This window comes from Staurois parvus, unplaced genomic scaffold, assembly GCF_062004578.1.
Source record: "Staurois parvus isolate SC_StPar_1 unplaced genomic scaffold, SC_StPar_1.0 ptg000009l, whole genome shotgun sequence".
Taxonomy (NCBI): domain Eukaryota; kingdom Metazoa; phylum Chordata; class Amphibia; order Anura; family Ranidae; genus Staurois; species Staurois parvus.
This window is the reverse complement of record NW_028317805.1, coordinates 11,760,677-11,787,705: the sequence shown is the minus strand read 5'-3', so window position 1 is coordinate 11,787,705 and position 27,029 is coordinate 11,760,677. Positions and strand designations below refer to the sequence as shown.

Below are 27,029 nucleotides of genomic sequence, written 5' to 3'. Positions count from 1 at the left end.
AGCAATCCACGTACATGCAAAAGATTCTGAACTTCTATAATGACTATATTCCTTGTCCCTTGTACCATGATAACAAATATGTTTTTACATGTAGGCTCCTTCAAGTGAATTCTATTTGCATCTCCTTTAACATTTCAAGCAGGAGAGTTTTTGTCACTTTTTCTGGCAAAATTAGAGGGTTAGGAAACTTCACTTAGATTCATCGCTGGATATAGAGCTAAGTTTTAGCTGTTACAGAAACAATGACAACTTTAACTTGGAGTGTGTGGACTTTGTGGACTCCCTGTCAAGAGCCCAGAAAGTACTTTTAGTCAGGACTTTGTAAATTGTTTAGCATTGTTTTCAGGGTCCCCGATGTGCTGGTGAAATGTCTGGACACATGCTATCACCAGTTTCTAGCTGGTAATTGCTACAGCACCAGTTTACTATGGGCCATCTCCAGGAAGGTGTGTGACGGCATGATCCCCCATGAATACCCTTATGGCTCATAGTGAAGGGAAGCTAATCCTTATTCTGTGTTTTTTGGCATTAAAGTTTCTAAAGCATCCTACCCTTGTTTGTGGCTAGTTAGTTCTCATTTGTAGGCTGTCATGGAGTTAGTCAGTGAAAATGGAAAAGTGTTCTTAAATACTCACCGCAATGTTCCTTTCCTGATGGCAGCATAGGATCCCCTCACAGTTGTTGAGTAGGCTAGGATAGTTACAGAACATGTGGACTGGATCAGCCTCAAAATATATGGGAGGAGGGTCCTATGAGGTAGGAGTGATGGCAGAGTCTACCCATTCATATGCTGCCATGCAGTTAATTAGGAAAAAAAAATTGCAGTAACTATTTGATAACAATCTTCCGTTTTGTTAGCAGCATTATCACAGAGTGTTTTTGTAGGTACAGTAGGTTCTTTGTTGACAATCGTAGCATGTGTGTGTACACTGCTGGGTTATGAGAGAGATTAGCTCCGCAACGGGATGTATGTGTGACTCCCTGGATAAGTCCATAGCACAATTAAGAAGTACTGCTGGCAGCAGGCATTGGTGAAAAACACATATGAAGTATATTTGCAAAAATAAATTGTTCCTGCCACTTTCGGAGACTTACTAAAAAAATCCCAATATGTGTAAATTAATTGGTTTACGTGAAAGTTATAGCATTCACAAATGGCGGTATATATACTGGGATTTTTTTTACTTTTTACTAGTAATGGCGGCGATCAGCAAATAATTGCGAGACTGCGGTGGGCATTTTGACACTGGGGGGAACTGACTTGGTGTCACTGACATCCCCAGTGACACGAATACAGTGATCAGTGCTAAAAAAAAAAACCACACTGTTCTAATGCAACAGGGCAGGAAGAGGTTGACATGAGGGGTGACCAAAGGGTTAACTACCTCCTGTGTGCACAGCCATCCAAAGCAGTGTGCAGGAGCTGACAGGAAGGGGAACTGTTTTGTTTACATACAGTTCCCCTCCCAGTCGGATATGCTCAGCAATCACCGGCCGGGACCCGGTGATTGACAGCCACGGCTGCGAATGGCGGTGTGGATAGGGAGCGTGCCCCCTACCCGGAAATGCCAAATCATGTACATTTATGTGATTCTTAGCATCCGTACCACCCTGTAGCAGTATTTCTGCTATAGGGCGGTCAGGAAGCGGTTAATCTGGCCATACATGGATCGAAATTTGCTAAATGTATGGCTAGCTTTAATCTCACCACACAGGTAGTTTGCTGCTCGAGTCTGTCATGCACAGAGATTTGTTTGCCTGACTGGGAAATGTATAGAACTCAGAGTATTCTGGCCTGCTTCAGCAGGGCCTGTTAAAGGAGAAGTAGGTCCAAAGTTCTTTTGGCCCTGCTTCTCCTGTGCGTCACAGAATGCACTTCCTTCTGCACTCTTGTGGCGAGCTATAGCTGGTCCAGGCTCTGGAGAGATCCCGACTTTAAAGTTAGGATCCACCCAGATTCCTAACTGGCAGCTAGCTGGCTTATTCTCTCAGCAAGCTGCTGAGAGCCTGAGCCAACCGCTCACCCCACCTTCACAGCCCGGTGCTCCAGTGAGTGCTGGAGGGGCAGAGCAGAAAGACTGACAGTCACCGCTATCTGCACACTGAAGACCAAGAACTGAGCGATCAACAGTCTTTGATCGCTCAGCTTTTGATCTTAGAGGCAGCAGGGACAGGTAAGTATGTACGTTTTGTTTTTTAATCCTGAACTTTTTTTTTTAACTACTCAGCCAGCCCAGTAAGCTCACTACATAGCACAAAAAGAGAAATATTCTGCATTGTGCCTGAACCTGGGACAAATATATCTCCCCTCCTGGACACAACCAGTAGTTTTTTTCTGGTCTCCTGTCACAGTTAATAACAATAGAAAGTGTTGAGACATCAGGTCACATATTGAATTAGGACACAGCTGCAGGGCACCCATATGCAATTCTTATGAGCTGTCTACAGAACCAGATATTATGTTTGCACAAAAATGTTTATTTCAAAGTTTGACATTTTTTCCTTTTCCTTTTTTTTTTTTTAACATACTGTATCCTGTTTCTTTGCACCTGCAAACCCCATGGTTCTTCTGCAGCATAATGAATTCTAGAGCCAATCTTTCACTAATTAGTTTGAAAGCTGATTAGCATGTTTTTGTGAATGAAATTCATATGCTGCTGATTCCTGCCATCTCATTTAGGTGTCCTTATTTTAAAGCGGAGGACTTCTGCGCTGAATTATCCGGAGCTAGTTTAGCAAGACCTCCGCAGGATTTTAACATTCAACAAAGGAAATGCATAAAAAAAAATCAGAAGATGGAAAGACCTCGGCCATGTTCATTTTCAAATAAATATTTTGTTAAACTATGACATTTAAAACAAGTTGTACATAATACCTGTGCTACCTGATTTTGCTCTTTTGGGTGACATTTTTCTAAATGTAGATACTAATAGGAAGATTCTATTTGAAACGTGTTGGGTCATTCCACATAGGCATGGTCACTCAACAGCAAGATCTGATATGATTATTTTACCATGTGGGAATTGGAATGTTATACCAGTTATATGCTGTGTACTAGGATGCAATAAATATCCCTTTTAATTGCCCATGTTTTTTAGTTTTTTTTTAATAATATGGTTTAAGCATTAAATTTTGAATTTTAGAATTCCATTTTTCATGTGCCTTGAAAGTCTCAATCAGTCTCCTCTATCCTATCTGTAGCAAGGACATAACTCGCACATAAAATGTCCTCCAAAGGAGGGTGCAAGGTTTAGGAACAACAGTATGGTCCAGTAGGCCAGGTCATGCTTCCACCCATGTAGAAATATTTTAAAGCTGTTATTGGTACTACCCCATACCTGGGACCTTATTGAGTCTCAGCGGGCAATGTTGACTTTTTTTTTTGCAGTGTTACTGGCTATCCAGTTTGGCAGCTAAAATCTTTGTAATCAAAGCCTGACTCAGGGCTGTACTCTTTTCCATCTCATATGGCTCTGTACCTCTTGCACTCCACTCCCCAGTTCCACTCAAACTGTAGTACAACCCTTGCGAGGGCCGCTGTGCATATCTCCACACAGCCAGGCAACAGGCATTTCTCACACAGACTTGCATCCAGAGACAATGGCCAGTCCATGGGCTTGGTTTTATGGGGTTTTTTTTAGGGGAAATCAACTTGGATGGGGAATAGGGATTATGGGATGCCCAATTTGGCTTGAAGCAATGGAAGGGGGACACTCCCCTCCTATATACAAAGACAGATCCTGGACTGTTGTTTTCCTGAAAGCCGTCGGTTGTTGCGGATCAGTAGCAGCTACTCTCTATGGGCGAGGAACTAGCAGCCCCTCAAAAATCACTTTACTTCTCCTAGCTACATGCAGAGATGTCTTCTCTCACCCTGTTAATCTGCTCCCAGATCCACAGCCTGCAAGCACTACCAGCCATCCTGGCTTCTCGGAAGATATCCAGAGACAAGGATTAAGGATTGAACCCAGCTCTTTCCTTAGAAAGCTTTCTACCTGTGGCAGTCTTTCCCCCTGCAGATCCCAGAGAGCACTGCTCTACTCACACTGTCCTCCTTGCTCCCTGCTGCTCCAGGTCTCGATCCCAGTCACACCTCACTGCTGAATGTATACTCCCGAGCCAGCCTGGAGGCCTCCCCCCTTCCCCCCCAGGGGACGCCTCCTAGGCACCGACAGTCTTCTCTGCACTCCATCTTCCACCCGACCCCTCTGTCAGCCTGTCTCTCCCATATTTATGGGCCAGTCCACCAGGATCTCCAAACCTGGGACTGGCCAGACCCCCATGAACATTTAGATCAGGTCTTTCCCTGTTCCTGCTTACCAACGTCTGGAATGTTCTATGGTCCTCCAGAGTCAGGAGATGGCGATAGAGCCACAACCTATTGAGTCATCCAGCTGTCCTGCAATAACCTGACCTTGGTCACATAACTCACACAACTACCATGAGTCATAAACAATGATTTTGCCTATAATACACTACACTATTCTAGTAGCACACTAGAGGGTGCCACATCTCTGTCAAGCAGTGACAGCTGGATCCCCCACTGGGAGATCCATTGTCATTAGGTGCTAGGATGCAGTTAGCTGAGCATTACAGCATCATCACATGGAGATCTGTACTGGTGACTGTTGGGGATATTGTCAGGACTGATGTCTACAGAGTTTGTCATTATGATTGTCACTGCCAACACTGTTATTGCTACATATTGTCACAAATGGCCATTTGTGCCCACATACAGTATTATAATAGTTGTTCGTGTGTAATCCAGGTAACATCAGGGATGCAGTCTTTTGCCTCTGAATTGTCCAGTTAATGTTTCCTTGGAGCACCATTTTATTATTATTTAATCCCCTGCAGGCCTGTCACTATCCAACTACAGCACTGTTAACCCCCATATTTGGCTGCAGAGTCTTATGTAGCCCATATCAGACCACTACTCCCATTTTAGCACATCGCCACTATTAGCTCCTCTTCTTACCCCACCATCACCCTTACCCAATCTAAAGCTTACTGGCTTTGGAAAAGGTCATAGGTATGTACACCCCAATAATACATCAAAACGTTGTATTTAAAAATCACACACAGGACACTGCTGATGACTAGCCTTGACCTAGCATTCACATTTTGCACCTGAATTCTTCACTAAAGGGGTCCATAGATGGTTCGAATATCAGATGATTCAGCAGGCACTGGCTGAGATTTGAACCATCTATAGGTAAGTTGATTGTACCCAAGTGGATCCATCTACTGACCAGCGTGTTGGATTTTTACATGTGATTATTTCCAGTGGCTTTAGCCACAAGCAATAATCACTGCATTCTCTTGGCTGGGGAATAAAAGGATCTGTCCCTTCCGGGAGAAGACAATAGCTCCACGGGAGGGATTCCCCCATCAACACTGACTGTGTTGATGGGGGAATCAAGCTATTTTTTTTCCTGCATCCACAAGAAGATTAAAACATCTATGGCCTGCATTATAAAGAGTCTAGGACTGCTGGCCTCCTTATCTTCTAAAATTAGGGCCAAATACTGTTTGGTTCCCAGCCCCCCCCCTCATTGAGGATATGCACAGCATAAGGATGTGGAAAGAGGCTGCAATCCTGCTCAGAAGCACTGTAAGAAGGCTGCTGAATCAAACTGAAAAATACTACACAAAAAAAAGAAATCTGATAGTATTTTCTAGATGTTGGTATTGCCTCCTGAGATGCATTAGCATTTCACTGCATAATTTTACTTATTGCCTGGAGTTGCTGTTTAAAGAAACGGGTAGTCTGCAGGCTGGTTCATATTTTCTGGTTACAGATGGAGCAGACAGACTTGGTGACTCCTGTGTGTCAGAATGCCCGGAAAGAGTGATATCATCTTATTGTGTGACTTTCTGGCAACTATGGCCTCAGATATGAACAAGCTATGAGAAAACCTTCTGCTTAGTCACTGGTTTTATGTCCTTTGAAGAGGAGTTGATTAGACCATACATGGTCTGCAGACGGAGAAGAGATCTATGATGCAGCTCTTATTGTAGCAATAACGTAGGGGATCATAGATCTGTGTGAGGCTGTGAAATTCTGAAATTTGGACTTCAGCTAAAATGAGTCATCTGTACATGTATGCTTGTAATAGAACGGCAGAACCACACTATTCTCAGTTAATCCACTTCATTCTCGATTAGAAAACTTACATTTTTACTGTGTAAATGCAACATTTGATATACATGCACATCAATGCCTTATACAAAGGTGAACACACTAATGTTGTGCTGCTAATATAACACATTACATATGGTGTGTCTGTATCGCCTTCTCTCTGCTCAATGTTTTTTTTATCTAATGAGATGTTTATGTAGAGTGTATAAGAGTGTTATAACCTCATTTAAAGTCACTGCGAGGTTTATTTATAAAAATTTGCAGTGGTATTGTTTCTAGCGTTTCCACAGCCAACAGGCTGATTTCTCTAATACATTTATTTCCTATGACCATCAGCATCATCTAGTGGCCATAATATCCACTTGAGCTCCAGTAATGTACTGGTTGGCTCTCTTAAAATAGCAATCAGAGTAGATAACTGGCCACTAGATTGCTATTACAAGCAGCAGGAGGGGAAGTGTCCCCCCCCCCCCATGCTGCCTTCAGAGGCTTCACCAGGATTTTCTGTCCCACCAGGAGTCCCAGTTGATCAGCCAGCACTTCCACCCACTGATCACAGAACTGAATAAAGACTGGACCAGCTTTGTTCTGCTCTGTGATATAGTAACCCGGATGTGATGACCCTACATCACTTCTGGTTTACTCAGATATAAACGGCACCATTTGTATAAAAGAAAAACACACCGATCTTTTAAAGAGCAGGAGGGATTTGGGGTCTTCTGTTATCTGTTTTGGTATTTGTTTAATTGGTGTAACATCATCTTTTATATTTTAGTAAAAAAAAATTGGGTTATGTATTGTGTTTTTTTCGCATTAAAATTCAAAGAGGTGTTCTTTTCCCCCAAAAAATTGAGTTTGAAAAACCACTGCGCAAACACTGTGTGACATAAAAAATTGCAAAACCCACCAATTTAGTCTCTAGGGCCTCTGCTTTAAAAAATATATAATGTTTGGAGGTTCTAAGAAATTTAAAAAAAATACTGATTTTTACATGTAAACAAAAAGGGCCAGAAAAGGCTTGGTCTTAAAGTGGATATAGTATTTTCCTGAAAATTGGGGAACATTCGTGATGGCTTTGGAATGCTTAAAGTGGTTGTACACTCTGTTTTTTAATTTTACCTACAGGTAAGCTTATAATAAAAATAGGTAAAATGAATATCTCCTAAATGTGCACTGTTTAGGAGATATTCTCTCCTATTTAATCAGCAAATGCGCTCTGAAGGAACGGCATAGTGTGCCGTTCCTTTAGAGCTGTGTGGCGTGGCCCGGGACTCCCGCGCACATGAGTGACGTCATCGCAGCCCAGCCTGTCAGAAGGCCAGAGCTCGTGAAGCCGGAAGGGAGATGGGTGAAGATGGAAGGCTCTACAGCAGTGACAGTGCAAGAGTAAGTTTTACATAATGTGCTTGAATGCAATGCATACTAGCCAGGGGCGGACTGACCAATTGGAAATTCGGGCACTGCCCGAGGGCCCGGGGTCAGTAGGGGGCCCCATGAGATGCCCCTGGTACCTTTTACATAGGCTTTTTTGAGTTTGGGCAAGGACACAGGGGCCCCATGATCCCCTATTGCCCGGGGGCCCCATGAGTTGTCAGTCCGCCCCTGATACTAGCACATTATGAGATTACCTTGCAGGGGACTTTTCTTTTTTTTGTCTGTAGTTTACTACAGTTTCAAGACATTCTTTTAGCTAAAAACAATTTTAAGTAGCCCTATTATTTTATCTGGAAATATGGGTTATCTATAAGGCAAAGCAATAACCAATAATCAAAATGTCTTCACAAATTCTAAAATGTATACTTTTTATGAAGGTCGCAAAAAAATGTTGCACATAAGGGACAGTATTGATTTTTTTAAACCTGTATCTGGATTTTTGCAGATGATGCCAGTCATTGTTGTTGTGGACCTTTTGAATTATGTCTCAAAAATATGACTTTATCAAGACATAATATTATATGGCAAACAGCTCAGTATAGCCGGATGCTAAGAGTTAATTTTGTCTTGGTTGAACCCTCAAGGATTCTAGCTAAGAAATGGAGAATGGGGGAAGCAAGACTTTTCCAAGACAATAAGACTGTTTGAACTGTCAACAAGGACTATTTGTATATTGAGGTTGAGAAGAATGCAGATACAGAAAGTCAAACAAATAGCCAGATAGGACTTCGACTTTCAAGCATTTTAACAATAATGAGACGGGAACTCAACTGGTTGAAAGCTTAACCAAAACGTGCAGAGTGTGATGAACCAACAGACCTCTGAAATATACTATTGTTCACCAAGGGTGAAAGCATTAACAGTTGTTTACCATGAGTCCAACACAAGGGCCAGGCAAACAGAAAGTTTTTTTTTCTACACAGAGAAAATGTTAATTCTAAAACAAAGGGGTGAAATTTAGGACATTTAAGTCTAAAAGTTGACTGTATATAAAGTCTAAAAGTTGACTGTATATAATTACAAAAATATATTACAAAAACATATTATAAATGAGATGTTATGGATTTTACACACCACTAAATATTCAGAAATGGGAACTATATATCACTAACTTGAGTATTGAGATGATGGGAAGTAAGATGTATTATAAACTAGCATTAGTTACATGTCTTATCAGGAAACAAACAGGATGGTATTTCAAGAAGGAATAACTGAATATACACCTATATTCCATGGTCCCTATTTAGAATATCATAGGTATGATCACTTATATCTGGAAAAAGACGTATATTTGATTCCTGAAATTACCTTAAGATTCCACCCAAGGTATGAGTCATCTCAAATACTCAAATTGTTCTATGATACATGACCGCCACCTGGCGGGCAGGTGAGAAATAGCTTATGTACACACATTTCTCAACTAGCCAATCAGGAAGCCTGGTGGGAAGGTATCTTAGAACAATGGATTAGTGGATATAAAAGCCTTTGTACCTTTAACAAGAGGAGATCATCAAGAAAAAGCTCAAGAAGAGACCTCATCACAAGAAGACCCTGACATCTGAAGAAGATCTCTGCTGAATAACTACTCTTTCATACTTTCAAACTTCCTAAAACTTTAACTAAACTTCTAAACCTCTAACCCTCTAACCTTATAACTTCCTACATTCTCCCCTACTGAATATCTATCACTTGCCCTATAATATCAGTCTAAAGGCGTTCCACTGCCAGCTAAATCCACGGGAGAGTTGCCTAGTCTGAATTCCGGGTGTGGTGAGATGTTTATTTGATTTTGTATTACCTATTTTCTCTGTTGTGTGGAATCATAAAATTACCTTAGTGTATCACAACAATATTGGGTAGTTAGATACATGTAGAGAGATCCTGTTTTACTGTAAAAAAATTGTTTGTTGCCATATTATAATTTTTTCATATTTCATAATTTATTGAATATTAATAACCAGAGTATCATATATCAAGGGCTTGCTTCTTGCAATCCTATGGCCACGGCTTGTGAGAATATAACCTTTGAGATATTCGAAATTATTAATTATTAATACATTTAATAAATAATCATATCATTTAAAAATTGTGATATTGATGTAATTAGTTAGAGACCTTATTATTGTGTTTTACATTGGTAGGATATATTTTTGATTGTGTGTACCAATATTCATTTATCACCAGTCTTTTACGTTTTGTGTTAATATATATATAATTTTTGTACATAAATAAATTTTTATATTTATCTATTATAAGGCAAATTTTGTGTGTATGGTACGAAATCATATTGGCTAAAAGAATTCAAGGTATAATAATAAGTGGTGATCAAATTATCAAGGTGTCCAAATTATTGGTTTATTAAATATTTGCCGTATTTTAACGGCTGGAGGCACTGTAATATTTCATCTAAGGGAAAGGGACACGCCCTTTATAAATAATATATATCCTTACATAAACCACCACATTGTTCAATCAGCTCATGCTATTTCTCTTGGTGAATTGGACTAGCATCTTAAAATTTTGAATCCTTCCCATTTGAATCCATCTAATTCCATAATATATTAAATATATAGCAAACTTCCACAAAAAAATGCTGAATCTACCCAGACCATGAATACATGAAATGAATGCCGAAGATACAAAACAAATTCTGAAAATGAATCAGTTCAACATAACGAATATGTTGAAATGAAATTCTTTATTGAATGAATGCATCCGAAATTAAATGAAAATTTCCGACGTGCACATGTCTATTAATAAAGTCAAATATTTTTAAAAGTAAGACATTGTTATTTATGGTTTGTACCCTAAAAACCCCACATTTGGTCTTGTGTTCTGGATATTATATATAATGTATGTGGTACACTTAGCCCTGGTTCACACAGATGCGGTTTGGAATCCGCAGCATTTTCAGTGCGAATTCCACACTACATCAGAATCACACCCCGTTCATGAGAACCGCTGCGGGTGTGCATGTTAAGTTAACAACACCCCGAAAGCAGTCCCCAAAACGTGGCGCAATGTGCAGAATCGGATCACATAGGTGTGAATACTCATGCAATCCAATTCTAGTGCGGACCCAAAAAAGGGTCCTGCACTTTTTTGGTGCAGTGCGATTAGAGCTATACAAAATGTATGGCTCCAATCGCACCGCACACAAATCACATGTGATTTGCACAGGAATGCGGTGCAAGTCACATGCGATATACCACACCGCATATATGAGAACCCAGGCTTAATGTTAATTAAATTAAGGGACTTACTTTTGACAACTGTGCAAATGCTTGAGACATTTTTTATAAATAGTCCACAAAGTATCATGGTAATGTGTCAGTAGAAGTTTCCCAAAATACATCAGACTTTCAAATGACTTTCAATGTTTACGGCCAGGTAGCTGATTGTGGACAAACCATTGCCACAAGACAGATTCTTTAAGAATACAGACAGTGGAACTGGAAAAAAAGAGGAGGATCATACATCATGAACGGCAATGCTTCCTGCCATGATACCTTGTAGCTTATTCTGAAAATAACAGTTTTACACCAGTGTTAATAAGGTGAAATATCCTTTATCTGTTGTTCTCCTAACATGAACCACACCTGATGAACACCTAGCAAATGGAAAGTCTCACTATCAAGAACAGGTTTAGTTAACAAAATAATAAAATAAACAGCCATTCTGGGTTTTTGCCAGAAAAGTAGCTGTTTGATATGGTAACTGATGCAATGGCCAAGACTTGAAATAATGATCCCTTATGACAGAAATATAGCCTAGGATCTTTTCTGACTGCCTACGTGGGGTGAAAGGTGCTAGTTGTAATATGGGTTGGAAATAAAGCTGCAAATATTCTGAGAAGAAGCAGAGCTTCTATAGTCATACTGATGAGTTGGAGACTCAACCAAAAGTAAGAGAGTTCCCAGATCTTCTTTTGAAGAGCCAAGGAAAATGTTTTACCCATTAACAGCAGGATAGCATCAAGAAAGTTAGGGCCTAGCTAAATTTCTTGGCATCAAGCCTGCATAGGATTCCTACATGTGCTCCACTGTGGCCTTTCATAATTTGGAGACTGCAGGAACACAGCAATGGAGGAAATGAGCAACATGGCTTTATGGAAAAAAATTAGCTCTTTTCTAAGAAGAACAAGCTCACATCAATAGTATGAATAGTAAGTAGACCAAAATAAAAAAAATATTTTTTAGCACACACCTAGTACTTAGCAAGATCAAGAAATTTATTTCTTATTTTACAATAAAAATCAAATCGTGGCGGACCATCTAGCACCCCCACCACCAACCATCGGCCCGGGTGCTTCCATCAGAAAACTGCTTCCTCGCCAGGACCAAGGTATTGTAGCTGGGCATTGCACCCAAGGACTAGACAACAATAGGTCAGGTGCATCTGGAACTCTCTTTACTGTCAACTCACACATAATTGATACCACACAAAATCAGGTAAGAGATTGATCACATTATCCTAAACATTGCAAACTGTAAATAGTAATATCATCAGTACATCCAATGAACAGATAACATCTAACAGTGATCTAATCAAACAGTAATCTAATTAACAGCTAGCAGCTAACAGTTATCTAATCAACAGTAAGCTAATAAACAGCCAGGCACCTAGGCCAGCTAGGAGCCCACACCCCTGGATACTGGATATACAAAGTACATTACACATGCTGTCTTTCAGGTGTTTGCCACTTGTATCATCTGTCCACTAGAAACGTCATCAGAAGACAAAACTCTTCCAGCAGGCTGAAAAAGTGGAATGAATTTATCTTCTTAGATTTCTTGAAGGAGATATTGATAAATATTTTTGTTGCAAGTGGAGGAGCTTCTCCAACCCAGTGTGCAGGAGGGCCACCATATTTCCCCAGACCATTAACCTGTCCAAGATTAGTATTACACCTTTCTATCCACTCCAGAGGGAAAGCTTTACTGTCTTTATCCAGAGAATTATTCCAAGCCTCGCTCTCAGTGTTCATCACGTTATCCATCATCACATGTAATCACATGTAATCAGAAGCTGAACTGAGCTTTTATCCATGCTCTGACAGGGAGTAGCAGACAAAATCCCCGGTCTCCTCTGTGGGCCATAATCAGTGGGTAGAAGGCTAGCCCTTAGTCCCCCCCAAATGCCCTTGTCCCGGCTGGTTCTGTCACAAAAATAAAGTTATAGTCCCTTCCAATGCTACATATAAGTTTACAAGTGTGATCAGAAAGCATTCCATTCCTGTATCCCGTGGGTGAGATGTTGTGTGTATTTTCTCCAAATATAAGAATGGCAGGAACTAACCACAACATGTGAATGATGGCTCCCATGATAATATACAAGGAACAAGAGAAAATGTGGTGATTTGCAACAGAAGGGAGCCATGGCACCATGTCCCATATCCACAGACAGTTTCTCGGCCTCTACTGGAATCCCTCCTGATGGTCACCTTGGATAATCCAATGTACTAAATAAACCTCGGTGTTATTAGTGGAAACAGCTGTGGATCTGAAGATAGACTGGGGGAAATAATCTATGGTTACATCACAGATTATAAATAAGCACATGTTTATCAGGGATATCATTCAATAGCTGCACCAAATGTAAATGAGCACCAGCTATAACTGATAAAACATTATGCTAGCAGCATTTCCTGAGGAAGTTTTCTGCACAGGAAGTCCTGAGTTCAACATGTTTTCCAGCGGTGTCAATCCTGACCTGATGCTACACTGTGTCACTCCAACTGGGATAATGAATAGTCAGGAATCTCATTGCTCTCCTTCTACTGTATAATTCTTTATCTGCCCAGCATTTCCTGCGTCTGCAATGCTCAGTATATACAGTGTGCAATTAATCACATTACTGTACAGCTCATTCTCTGTATGACCGGAGCACACAGCAACTTATCTTCCCTGCAGCCAACATTAGATAAAAGCTGTCTTTTACAACATCCCTATGGCAACAAAAAATATTTCCCACTAGATACTGGGTACTTTAAGAGCCTGTATAGGAATAATGCTACAAGAATAACAAAATAATCTATTTACAAAAAAATTATGAACCCCTATGTTGCTTTATATCAAATTTACTGGAAATGTATGATTATACTTTTAAACAAAACAAAACAATTTTTTCTCTCCGAGTCCAGCATAGAAAACTGTATCCACTAAATGGAGCTTTATCCCTTTGTACACCATGCACAAATTCAGAACTTTTGATTGTCTTCTCTCTTTTAACTCCACAGCTGCCATATTTTAGGGTGCCCCTTGTTCAGGCCATGTATACAGCAGCCTTACAGGCCAACCCACGATTCTGTCCCACTTAAGGAATGGAGAGGTGGGTGGTCTTCTACCCACAATGCTAGAAGGCAATGGGGTTGATTTACTAAAGGCAAACATTTCACCTTGCATGGGAATTTTTTCTTGCCTGTGATTGGGTATTTTTGCAAAGTGAAATTTCACTACATTTACTAAACTATGGGGAACATGCAAAATTCAACTTCCCTTGCAAAGTGAACAGCCTATTTGTCTTTAGTAAATGAACCCCAAAGAATGTCTACACATGTGTTTTGAATACGGACTCTATAATTCCAAGTTTCCAAATGTAACTGGAAAATGAAATTGGGGTTAAATGTCCCATACATATTATACCATATCTATCCCATATCTTAAAAGCATATCCATACACCCTTCTTTGGCCTGGGCAGACGGTCCTGGAGTTGCCCTTTCTTTTTACGCATATCGAGTTCTCTAGTGCAGGATCAAATAATTCTACAAAGCACCGTTTTGAGGGATAGATAATACACACACCTTTTTGTCAGTTTGCTGTAAAATCTGTGACCATTGTTATTGATATAAAATAATTTCCAACTGCTCATATATTCATACTGTATATACAGAACTACAACTTCACACTCAAAGCTTGGTGTATCACCTTTGAAAACTGCAAAAGGCAATGTGGAAAGAGATCATTTTAACTATAAACTGTGTGCTTATATGTGTAGACAGGGGCATTGCTGGATCCTTGCACCCAGGCCGTGTGCCCCAGCCCCAGGTATCCTTTTGCAGTATTGCAGCCATTATGAAGTATAATTTTGTAGACACCCATAATTCATTCATTGCTAAACTTTGTTTCTAAGATTGTATCTTGTAAATCAATGATGCACAAAATACTTTCTGGTTTAAGTGGTTTATCTACTTCTGAATTGATTAATTTTTTTTGTTCAATCTTATTTTATTAAACTTTTGTAAAATGGGAGTTACAATTACACGAGGTAGAATGAATATAAAAATATAGAAATACAACTCTACCAAAATAGGGTCAAATATATGTCAATAGTTTACATGGAGACTCAGATACCAATGATGACAGATAGACAGTGAGAATTACCATTGTCAGGAAGCATGATAAAAGGTATTGAATTTCAAACAGTAGGGTTGTATATTGGTATATTGGGAATAACTGAATCTGTATTAAGCATAGCCAGGATAGAGGCAAGCGGTTGCTGATAAGTGAATTGAAACACTTTTACTGAAATGATAATACATTAGCTTTTTAATTTCAGTAATCACAGAATTAGATTACTAGTCATTACTAATCCTAGGCATTCTAAGATATTTTGTGGGTACTTTTTACTTGGACCTGGGACCCCTATAAGCAGAAGGACCAGAGCACTAATGCCTAGGTGCCAAGGGAATGCAGTAGGAAAGGGAAAACAAAAAGGAAGACAGCAAAGCAGAATAGGGGAAAATAAGATCAGCCTCACCAAGTTTTCTAGCATTATTCTTTGGGAACCAGAACAATCTAGGTACCCATTGAGTGCCCCAGTTCTTTTTGGAACCCAACCAATGCTCGTGTAAAGAATGGTTGTTACGGGAAAGATGGTGCCTACCTTGTCCCCAGAGTGTGACGCACTGTTGCTCGTGGGTCTGACACATGCCGCTGTAGCAGTATCCATCCAGTGTGTAGCAAGGGTGACCGTCATGTAGGTAGACATTGGGCGGGCACTGTGCGCTGCTTCCAGTGCAGAATTCAGGTAGATCACAGAAATTATTTGAGTCCCTGCATGGAGTTCCTCCTGGCTTCAGCTGTAAGGCCAAAACATAAATATTAAAACCATAATTTAATAAGGGGGATTTTTCCTCAACACATTGCCCTTTATTGAGAAAATGCTAAGAATTTACAATCAAGGTTACACACTTTCCTCACTTATGTATTGTGCATTATTTACAATAGCATATCAAATGATACATCTTTTAAAAGGAATTTTATTTATGTTCAGCAAGTCTTATGATCCACACTCAGCGCCCAGCCAGAAAGATTAATCTGTTACTTCCTAATTTAGACTTAGAACTTAAACTGAACTTGGATCTAGATCATGCACAGTAAGGGCCTGTTCACTCCCTGCCATGGCAATGAGAGTTATACTGCAAACAGGGGCAGACTGACCATTTCGAAACTCGAACACTGAGGGCCTGGGGTCAGTAGGGGGCCCCATGAGATGCCCCTGGTACCTTTTTCATAGGCTTTTTTGAGTTTGGGCAAGGACACAGGGGCCCCATGATCCCCTATTGCCCGGGGGCCCATGAGTTGTCAGTCCGCCCCTGACTGCAAAGCAAGTTACTTGCATTAGCACGTTGTGCTGTTATTCATTTTGAAACATGACGGTTCACAAGCTTTGGTTTGGTGTAGGATAGTACTGCGACTGCACTGACAAGCAGCGCTGATATCTGGTATAAGTTGATTTCTGTTTGGAGTGATTATTCACATGAACAGACATGTGCAATGATAATAATGTGTTGCTGTACTGATTATGATCTCTCACAGCAACAACATGCTGTGTTTACAGAGAAGTCCAGTTTTATTAAAGAAAACACAATTAAAGTGTTAGGCTGAGGGCTCAGGTTTGTTAAAAAGATACATAGGTTAATGGATATTAAACCAAAGAGCAAAAAATTTAATATATTGCAGTTTACCAGTCCTAAGATGTGGTGGCTGTAATAGTTTTCTTTTTTTTTTTTTTTAATTCTTTTTATTGAATTCCAAAAGTTAAGTTACAAAACAGAGCCTAAGAGGTACACTCAACTCCACGTAGGAAGGCTGAATGAGATCATCCATCTCAGGGGGCTATAAAAAAGGGTGAGTACACCCCATATCAGTACTGAGAAAGCAAACTATGGATCTCCATGAGAACCGTAAAGAAGACCATAGGACTTTTCCCTTCTCGGAATAGTTCAACCTGGGTTTTTGGGTTCGACTTATTAACTTTTTTTGGGCAGCCTCTTGATTGATATGTGGCCTTATAAAATGGAAAATTCAGATTGACCAAGTGTTTCCAAAAATGTAGAGTGGGAGCAACAGGGGACTTCCATTTGAATACAATCGCTTTTCTGGCATAAAATAACAATAGCCCAAGAAGAGTCCTAGAAGCTCTATGAGGTGCCAAGTTGTCCACTAGCCCCAGGAGGCATACTTCAACTGTCTGCTGTACCTGAATGGTGGTCTCCCTAGAAATAAGGGACACATAGTTTTCTTTTTTCAGGCTAAAGACAATTTTAGCAAGAAAAGAAAATGCATGTTTATCTTGCCAAAATTGCAATGTCCTTGTCATTTCCTCTGAACTGAAATGAAAGTTTTGTCTTATTTTACTACTAATTTCCCCATCCTCATATAAAGGAGATGAACAAAGGCACATATGTTTGAAGTCCAGCCTGGGTGACAACAATTACTGCCCCCAGAGATATAGTGGAGGAGTGAACATAGACACCTAAAGACAAGAAATATGTTATCCAATGATTACCAGGTGAAAAAGAAAAATTAATGCAGCCACCTAATTTTAGGACTGGTGACCTGCAATATGTAACATTTTTGTTTTGGGCTTTAATTATTTTATAACTTTTGTTTTTCATTGTATCCACCAAGATTGTTTGTTGCCAAAGGTGTCAGAAATGAAATCAGCTGGTAACCCTAAATATAGCTGCAGATAAATGGAAATAATGTAAATAACAAACTCAAAGTTACTTCTTGAAAACTTACACAAGCATATATATTTTAACAAAATTGGTGTTTAATGTAATAGAGAAACTGACCCAACAAATTACTGTTTCCTGGAGAACTTAATGTTTTGGAGAAACTCTTGTTTTGCAGGTCACTGAATTTACCACTAAATCACGTCTTTAATCGCACAAAAGAAAAATAATGTAAATAAAATCAAAAGTATAGAAGTGTATTTTATAACTTGTCTCAGCCCCAGAGACATGGAAGGCTATCCAGGGCCCAAGATCGAATACAAAGCTTTATAAACATACATGTCTTTGGCTCTGGGTCCACACAAGCCATAAAACTAAAGTTTTCTGACAAAGCATCTTCCAAAATAAACAAGCTGTAACTAGATTAAAGTCCAAAGTATAATTTGAAGATATTAGAGACCATTTTAAATCATGGGTATTAGATTAAAATTTACAGAGGTTGATCAGTAAAATTTTCTTCCATCAGAGGTCTGAATCGTATGTTTGTGTGATAACTCAGATGCTTCACATCAGAGCTCACTTCTCCTATATCACAATCCTGTTCTGAGGGCTGATTCACACCAGACCACAGTGCGGGAAAGGTGTGTTCCATGCGCATTTCCCGCACCATGCTCAAAACGCACTGCCTGTACAATCTTCTGTGAGTGTCAAAATATTCTGAACAACACCCCAAATGCAGATCATAAACAAAGTGCACTTGCCTGCATGAGATCGCACGGTAGAGCAATATCATGCGATTTGGTGCAGTATGTTTTTGAAAAGTATTGCATGCACTCCTTTTTTTTTCTGCAATCCAGTTTGATTTCAGCCCATTTCAATGAATTGGCTGAAAATCCCATCACACTGACTTGCACAGAACGTGCACCACATACTCTATATGTACAGTGCTCAGCATTAATGAGTGCACCCCTTTTGAAAAGTAAGATTTTAATCAATATCTCATTGAACACAAGAACAATTTCCAAAATTTTGACAAAACTGAGTCTTATAAAACATTTGTTTAGCTCATTACATGAAATTAAGGTTAATAATATAACTTAGATTACAAAATCTTCAGTTTTACTCAAATTAGTTGATGCAAAAATGAATACACCCCACAACAAAAACTACTCCATCTAGTATTTTGTATGACCTCCATGATTTGTAAAGACAGCACCAAGTCTTCTAGGCATGGAATAAACAAGTTGGCGACATATTGCAACATCGATCTTTTTCCATTCTTCAAGAACGACCTCTTTTAGGCTGGCCATACACTATACAATTTTCGGTTCAATTTCTGCCCAATTTCCTTTAGATTTACCTTCAACTATGTAGTGCAAGAGCCTGCCTAATTGGATACAATTGAAAGTGTTGTTTAGGTTTGACCTCATATTATATGGTTTTTGGTAAATCTAAAGCAATTTTCTAAAGAAAATTGTATAATGTACGGCAAGCCTTAGAGCCTGGATGCTGGATGGAGAGTGATGCTCAGTTTGTCTCTTCAGAATTCCCCATAGGTGTTCGATTGGATTCAGATCAGGAGACATACTTGGCCACTGAATCACTTTCACCCTGTTCTTCTTCAGAAATACAGCATTTCTGGATGGTTTAGTTCCATCTTTGTTAAATTTTTGTATCACTTTTGCTACAGTATTCTGACTGATAAGTAAAGATTGCTGATCTTCTTGTAGCCTTCGCCTTTCGCAGGCCTTGTGACATTTCTCTTCCATGTGGTGCCATTGCATGAAATGGGAGGGGTTTTCTTTGTTAAGCAACGCTCTTTTATATTCAACTGTCTGCTGGACACCTGTTTAATGAACATGGGCGGACTGACAACTAATGGGGCCCCTGGGCAATAGGGGATCATGGGGCCCCTGTTTCCTTGCCCACACTCAAAAAAAGCCTATAAAAAAGGTACCAGGCGCATTTCATGGGGCCCCCTACTGACCCCGGGCCCTCGGGCAGTGCCCGAGTTCTCCAATGGTCAGTCCGCCCCTGTTAATGAATAATCAGACTCACCTGTAGTTGAATACTTGTTAATTAGGATTCTGTTGTCTAAAATTTAGCCTTGCTCCAAGGCTTTCATTGGATTGTATTCATTTTTGCAATATGGTCTTGAATGAATTTGTTAGGAAATATACTTTTTGTGTGTGCAAATTAACGAATCTTGTTTGCACTCAATGGCCCACATTCGTGGGAGTATTTTGTAGTATAATGTCCCATAGTAAATGTGGATTCTGAAAGGAAAGTAAAGATTTTCTGACAAATTTGTTGGGGTGTACTCATTTATGGGGAGCACTGTATATGGAAGGAGTTCCAGATCAAAAGATCAACAACTCCAAATTAATTTATTGATATTGTGTTATTGTGCTTTCCTGTTTGAATCTGTTGAGAGAAGCTGATTGCTGGATTAGGATTCATGGCCAGCAGTATATGCATCATCAGTCAAAATGAGCCTTATTTTGACTGCCTATACAGATACTGCTGGCCAGGAATCCTAATCCAGCAATCAGCTTCCCTGCACAGATTCAAACAGGAAAGCTTTACTTTGAGTCCTCTCAAGGTTCTCATTTTTAACTGAAGCCCTGATGAAGAGGGAGGTCCTTTGACCCCCGAAAAGCGTTGGATGTCTTTTTACCACAATATCAGTAAATGATTTTCGACTCTTATCTTTTGGTCTGACACTCCTTTCACATATGCATGTCTTCTTCTGGTAACCTGCTGCAGTACCTACTGGAGGGTGGCCTTGTCAGTTGTGAGCAGCCTAACTTGAGCCATTGGGCTCTTCAAATGTTTTCTCACTACCTTGTTTAAATTCATATTAAAGTCCCAGCGCCTCTTGGATGCCCTTTTTTTTTCCATTAGAGCCACCACACAGTAGTGTCCTCTGTCTGCCCCCTCCACAGTAGATGCTAACGCTCCCATTAGAACAGCACCATGTGCTACAATGTGCAGAATTGTCAGAGGCATTTGGGAAGCGGTAAAAACGCTTCCCAAACGCCTCTCTGCCGCCTGCACACAACGCTAGTGTGAACGTAGCCTTAGGGACAGTGTATTGGCTAGTTTTGTAAGCACTTTGGTACAGCTGTGCAGTGCCTCTGAGTTCTACTCTTGTATATTACAACACAATCTATCCTAAGGGCCAACATCAATTCGGACACTAGAAATACATACAGGCTTAAAAAAGAAACAACTGTAGAGACAAGTGGGACAAAAGGTATTTTGGCCCAAAAGACATCTGGGAGTTATAACTCCTATATGTGAGACTTTTTAGTTTAAAAAACAAATATTTTGCCTGTTTGCACAATGTTTAGCCAATGTCAAGTTTTAATCTGTTATGTCTACAGCTTATAGTTCAGGATGTGCATCTGCAGAACACCACGTGTTGCAAGATCACAGAATTAGGTTCCCATGGCAAAACAGATTATGGCTGTAGAAATATTTTAAATGTGTGATATCCCTTTACAAGCGTGTATGATTCAGAGCTGTTTGTTTATCTGACACTGGAAAGGACAATGAAGAATAGCAGGACCAAGACACTAATGCAATAGAAGCGTGACTTCATTTGGAACTTGTTTATATGTCAGGAGTATAATGCTCAGGGCGGCAAACAGCATTATAGTGACAGAGGGAATACAATTTGTAGAGGGCAGATCTATATAGAAAACCCCTTAACACATTAATAATGCATGAGGTCCATCACATAGTCAAGAAACAATAGTGACTTCACTTTGGAATATGCACATAGTTTTGTAGTTTACCTAAATTAAGTAAAAAGTGCATCTGTTGAGAAAGGTCATGGGAAACGAAACTAGCTATGAAATCATTGGCTTCACTAACCTTTCTTTACTAAACCACTTGGTTTTTGGAAAAAAAAAAAGTTTGGTTTCATCACCCAACACCTTCCTATATCTCAAAGAGACTGACATGGCAAGATATCCTCTCCGCAGTATTTACTTTGTTCTAATGTTGCAGCCTTTATTAATTATTAAGGAACACAAAGTAATGGACTTGGTGAGTGATGGAGTAAGCAAGTAAAAACTAGAGTAACCAGAGTCAGAGATATGTATAATAATTTGAGATGGTTTAACCCATCATCCTGTATCTAAATCTGAAAAACATTTTTTCCACTAACTTAAAGTATAAACTAAACCTTCTTTTTCCGTTTTTGAGTGCAGAGGGGTTAGAACACCTGTCCATTTTTAGTGCGGTTTGTGTCTTCTTTAGGGATATCCCCCCCCCTCTATTTGTTCTGTTTACCTCTATCATTGAAAGTGAAAGTAAAAGAAAATCACAAACTTTGGGTAATCCCCAGAAAAGCAATAGAGCAGAAATCTTCCAATGGGGACACTAGTTCTGGTGGCCTGGGGGTCCCCAAGGAATTCCCTTAATTTGCAGGGATTTCCTCTCACTTCCTGTTTGATTATTGGACAGGAAGCGAAGGGAAATCTCTGCAATGGGGCATGGGTGGCAAAAAAAGAAAATCTGACAGGGGTTATAATAACCCTCCCTTACTCATTTTTCTTGATGGTAAACTGCATTAACATAACATTTCTCAAACCTAGGTGTCTCTATGACTCCAGCCAAAAGAAGGGAGAGAACAGGTTTAGGCATGATAAGTGTGCTAATACTCTTGTAGTGCTCTTGAGATCTTTACTGGTCGGTTAGGGTGGTCAACAACCAGAAGGATTAAGTAGGAGTGCTTCCTGACAACACCCATAGGTGTTTCTGCAGTTTGATAGCCACAATGCAAACCTGTCTAACCAATATAAAACTCTACAATCATCCAATCTACCCCTGCATAGAGCAGAATCCTGTGCCAAGGAGTGTGGGGTAGGAATCCTAGTTATATTAATGGGAATATAAGCAGACTTCCTTAGAAGATCCCAAGTTGGCCACAGAAAAAAGATCTATTTCTCAGACAGCAGGTCATGAGAAGGCCTCCAGACTTGCAGTCTCTTTTAGGGAACATCTTCAGCAGGGTAACAGTGTTTCCTGCCTGCTGACTGCTCAGGGGAGTACCGGACTTTCCATCGATTGGTACCTCCTTGCAAGGAGGAAAAGAAGGAAATTGGCATGCAGAATCCTTACTTATCAAACTAAGGATCATCAGATGAGAGTATCCAAAAGGTAATACTCTAGTAAACACAGTGTGGTCATGAATGACACACTCAACACTGTTCACCATAGAGAAGAGGTCATGCAGTCTGTTGCAGAGGGAGTTTTCCAGCCTGTCCAGATATGAAGGTTTTGCAGATTCATGTGATGTTCAGTGTAGATCAGGTCAGGAGACTAATAAACAGAGGTGTCCCCTGATGACTTGACAACTGTCTGTTCTCGAGTATTAGACTCAAGGGGCAGGCAAGAGGATACAGTGCCTTGAAAAAGTATTCATATCCCTTGAAATTTTCCACATTTTGTCATGTTACAACCAAAAACATAAATGTATTTTATTGGATTTTTATGTGATAGACCAACACAAAGTGGCGCATAATTGTGAAGTGGAAGGAAAAGTCTCAAGTCTTTTGCAGACTCAAAGAGGTTTTCCTCTAAGATTGCCCTGTATTTGGCTCCATCCATCTTCCCATTAACTCTGACCAGCTTCCCTGTTCCTGCTGAAAAAAAACAATCCCACACCATGATGCTGCCACCATCATATTTCACAGTGGGGATGGTGTGTTCAGGGTGATGTACAGTGTTAGTTTTCTGCCACATATAGAGTTTTGCATTTAGGCCAAAACGTTCAATTTTGGTCTCTTCTGACAAGAGCACCTTCTTCCACATGTTTGCTGTGTCCCCCACATGGCTTCTGGCAAACTGCAATTGGGACTTCTTATGGCTTTCTTTCAACAATGGCTTTCTTCTTGCCACTCTTCCAAAAAGGCCAGATTTGTGGAGTGCACGACTAATAGTTGTCCTGTGGACAGATTCTCCCATTTGAGCTGTGGAGGTCTGCAGCTCTGCAGCATTATGTTCCACTTTGTTGGTCTATCACATAAAATCCCAATAAATTACATTTATGTTTTTGGTTGTAACATGACAAAATGTGGAAAATTTCAAGGGGTATGAATACTTTTTCAAAGCACTGTGAGTCTATTAGGAAGTCCACCTAGGTTTGGAGGAAAGGGACCACCCCCTTCCTAGCCAGAGTCTGGCAAATAGCATACGTGAATTATTGATTCAAAAGACCAGCTTGGTGCCTTGCCCAAACCTGAGACCTAACTCAGAGGTAGAGACTGAAATGGACTGAGGCAAAGCACTAAAGAAGGGACCTGGCTAAATGGGAATTCTCCAAAGATCCCAAAAAGTGAAAGGATAAGTTTGCCTTTAAAATAAACAAACAAATACATGAACATCTTTTTTGAAGGTAAAAAAAATGTGCATTTATTATTTTTTTTTACTTGGAGCCTAGTATGCATTGCCATGCAGGGCTCCTGCAGACTCGTCAGTGTATCTGTGTGCAGTGCTGTGAAGGAGAGGGGGGTGGAGAGCACAGGGGGCGGAAAGCATAGAGGCCAAAGCGCATGGGAGCGGACAGCATGGGGAGCTGGAGAGCACTGGGGGCAGTGAAAGAAGCTAGATAGGAGAAGAGGTCATTCATTGGCTGCAGAAGGAAAATGTAGAGATCGATTCCTCTATATGCAGCCGCCCCCCCACTCCTATCTAAGTGTACAGGGTGGGGGGGACGCATGGGCCCCCTGCAGCATGAGGCTGGGTCTCAATTGTGACCCCTGTAGGTACAACCCTATGTGGAGATCTCTGTGTTTGAGTTTCTTAGTCTGCTCACCAAATATGTTCCTTATGATCCTCTGTTGGATTTGTAATTATTAAGATATAAAGAATAAAATTAGGAAAAACATTTCAAGGTGTGTGGAACACCTAAAACTGAGTTAAAGCGGAGCTCCACCCAAAAGGGGAAGTTCCGCTTGAAGCTGATTCCAACAACATTTGTTCAAAATATTTGTTCAAGCTGTTCAATTGATACTTTGTAGTGATCATTTCATCCTTCTAAGGGTAGCAAAACGGAGGACAATGGATGAGCCCAACATTATGCTGACCATAAAGTGAATGTTTCTTCCAGAATTGATCGATTATACTGTACATTGCAGGGCTGGAATTTTCCAAACCATTCTTTTGCATTTCATCAAAAATTCTAACCTGACAGAATTATCTGAAAGTGATTGGAGTGGCAGGGCAGAAACTGCAGAGGACAGAACTACCTACAGCAATATGGCAAGCATAACATCTTTCACTTTCTTTTGGTAATTGTACAGCTTTACTACAGCAATAAGTGATGATAATCAAATATTTCCATGTAAAGCATATAAAAAACAGAAAATATTCAAATAAGAGACACTTCTCGCATGCTCAAATGTTATATTGGATTTTTTTCTCAGTTTAGACCAAAGGGAATGATTTAAAGAAACTTGTCATGTGTGGTTTCATGGGTGCATTAGAATAATAGGGAGCCTCCATGTACAATATTTTTTATTTATATCATTTGAATTTTTTGGTGACAGCAAAATCGAGATTTAAGTTCACGTGGTGCAACAGTTCCACTTTGGGGATGACTGCCTGTCTAGTTTGACATGCGGAGACACCTGGTTTCAATATAAGTGTTGTAAGTGTAATGGTTTGAGTATATGTAAAATACAAAAGCTGAAATATGAATAATATACAGTATACGGCTTTGGAGAAAAATCAAAAACATTTTTGTAATTTCAGACTGGTACTATATATTCCTGATGAAACTATATTAAGTCAAGAAATTTGAAACACATTGGATCCCCAGTCCATGTTAGTAGCTGACAATCAAGACAACATGGTTGTGCAGTTCAAAACCAGGTACTGGGAGTACCAGCATTTATTACGAACACATTAATATATTTAGCAAATGGACATTGTTTTGAAACTCTGTATTTTCATACTGAAAATCTTAATTTTTTATTTTTTTATTTTTATGAGCGAGTAAATAAAATCATTTTATAGCACCCTTCTAGTTAGCTAGGGGGAGCTAGATCCTAATGGTTAGACAGGAGTTTAATAGCAGCTCAGGTGAAATAGCCAGAGGGAGAGAGGACCACCTGTATGGCAGGGAAGGAGCAGCTCAGCTGATAGGCCTAGTAGCAGCAGCCAACACACAAGCAGTGCAGGAGAGGATCTGAGGGAGTACACCTGCACCCTCTAGGCGGATAGGGGAAGGAGCACTCTGGTGGGAAACCAGATTAGCCACCTACTAGTGATTGTTCACCCATTTAAAAGGGACAGGAGCCAGATCCCCTGCTCAGGAAAACCTCCAGATTGCTTGGTGAAGAGGGGAATTTCATCTAGGGTCTGGGGTGGTACATCAAGGGAATGCTGGCTAGCTCTCCAACAAAGGCTGTGTTGCAGAAGATAAGCTTGTGAATAGGTATAGGAAGTCTGTCCTCAGTGGTCGGTTCCCTTGGGCATCCCATACCTCACTTTACCCTATCCCAGTTCTAAATCCCCTCAAACAGCAAAACAAATCTCAAGGACTGATTTCTGACTTTGAATGCAAGCTTGTGTGAAGTATGCAGGTTTCCTGGCTGCACAGGACTATAGGGGGACCCAAGTCAACAGCAACCCCTAAGGAGGGGGTAGTGCTACAATTGTTTTAACAGTATAATAATTATTGTTTTCATTTGGTTGCCTTTAACCACTTCCGGGCTGCCCTATAGCAGAAATACTGCTACAGGGCGGAATGGGCGCGCAAAAGCACGTATATATATGTGATTTAGCATTTCCGGGTAGGGGGCGCACAATTATGTGGATTAAAGGAAACGTATCATGAGAGAAAAATGACAGCTCCTCTGCTGACCTACTCCTGAAAATGCCAGCTGCAAGGCTGTCTCTGGCTTCAAGACAGGTCCCTCTCATTGACCTAGAGCAAGTATGCTACAGGTGAAGTCAGAACGCATGATTTGTATACTTGTTCTGCTTCATTGACTTGGAACATGCTCAGTTCAGGCTCAGAGATCAGCAGTATATCCAGAAAACTATGACTTTACAAAGGTGGTTACAAAATAAAAAAAAAGAACTTTACCTTTCTCTTCATGCACAGCTTACCTTTTGAGGCTGATGCAAGCTGCACTATGCATAAAAGACCATTAATATATATGTAGCGCTACCCCCCTGAGAGCCATTGGTTTTGGGTCCCCTTATTTCCTGCACAGCCAGACAACAGGAATTTCCAACTTCCATTCAGAGTCCATGGGCTTGCTTTTGTTGTTTTATTTCAGGTAAACAACTTGAATGGGGTCTAGGGGAATATGGGATGCCCAACTTGACTTGAAACAATAACTCTGAGGACAAACTTCCTAAATTCTGTAGAAAAAAGATAGATTCTGAACTTTCTGTTCCCTCCAGAGTGGCATCAGTCTCTTGACGGATCAGTAACACGGTCTCTATAAGGAGCACTTGGTCCTCTCTTT

At 40.2% G+C, this 27,029-nt stretch overlaps 1 protein-coding gene across 1 annotated transcript in view; it reads right to left on the bottom strand.

The window, feature by feature from the left end:
- The window catches only part of ADAM12 (ADAM metallopeptidase domain 12), a 749,844-nt gene that overhangs the window by 123,834 nt on the left and 598,981 nt on the right, over positions 1–27,029 (bottom strand). Inside the window, exon 14 of the mRNA XM_089669609.1 lies at positions 15,462–15,657. Within this exon, the coding sequence (XP_089525735.1) occupies positions 15,462–15,657 (196 nt within the window). The remainder of the gene's footprint in view (positions 1–15,461; positions 15,658–27,029) is intronic.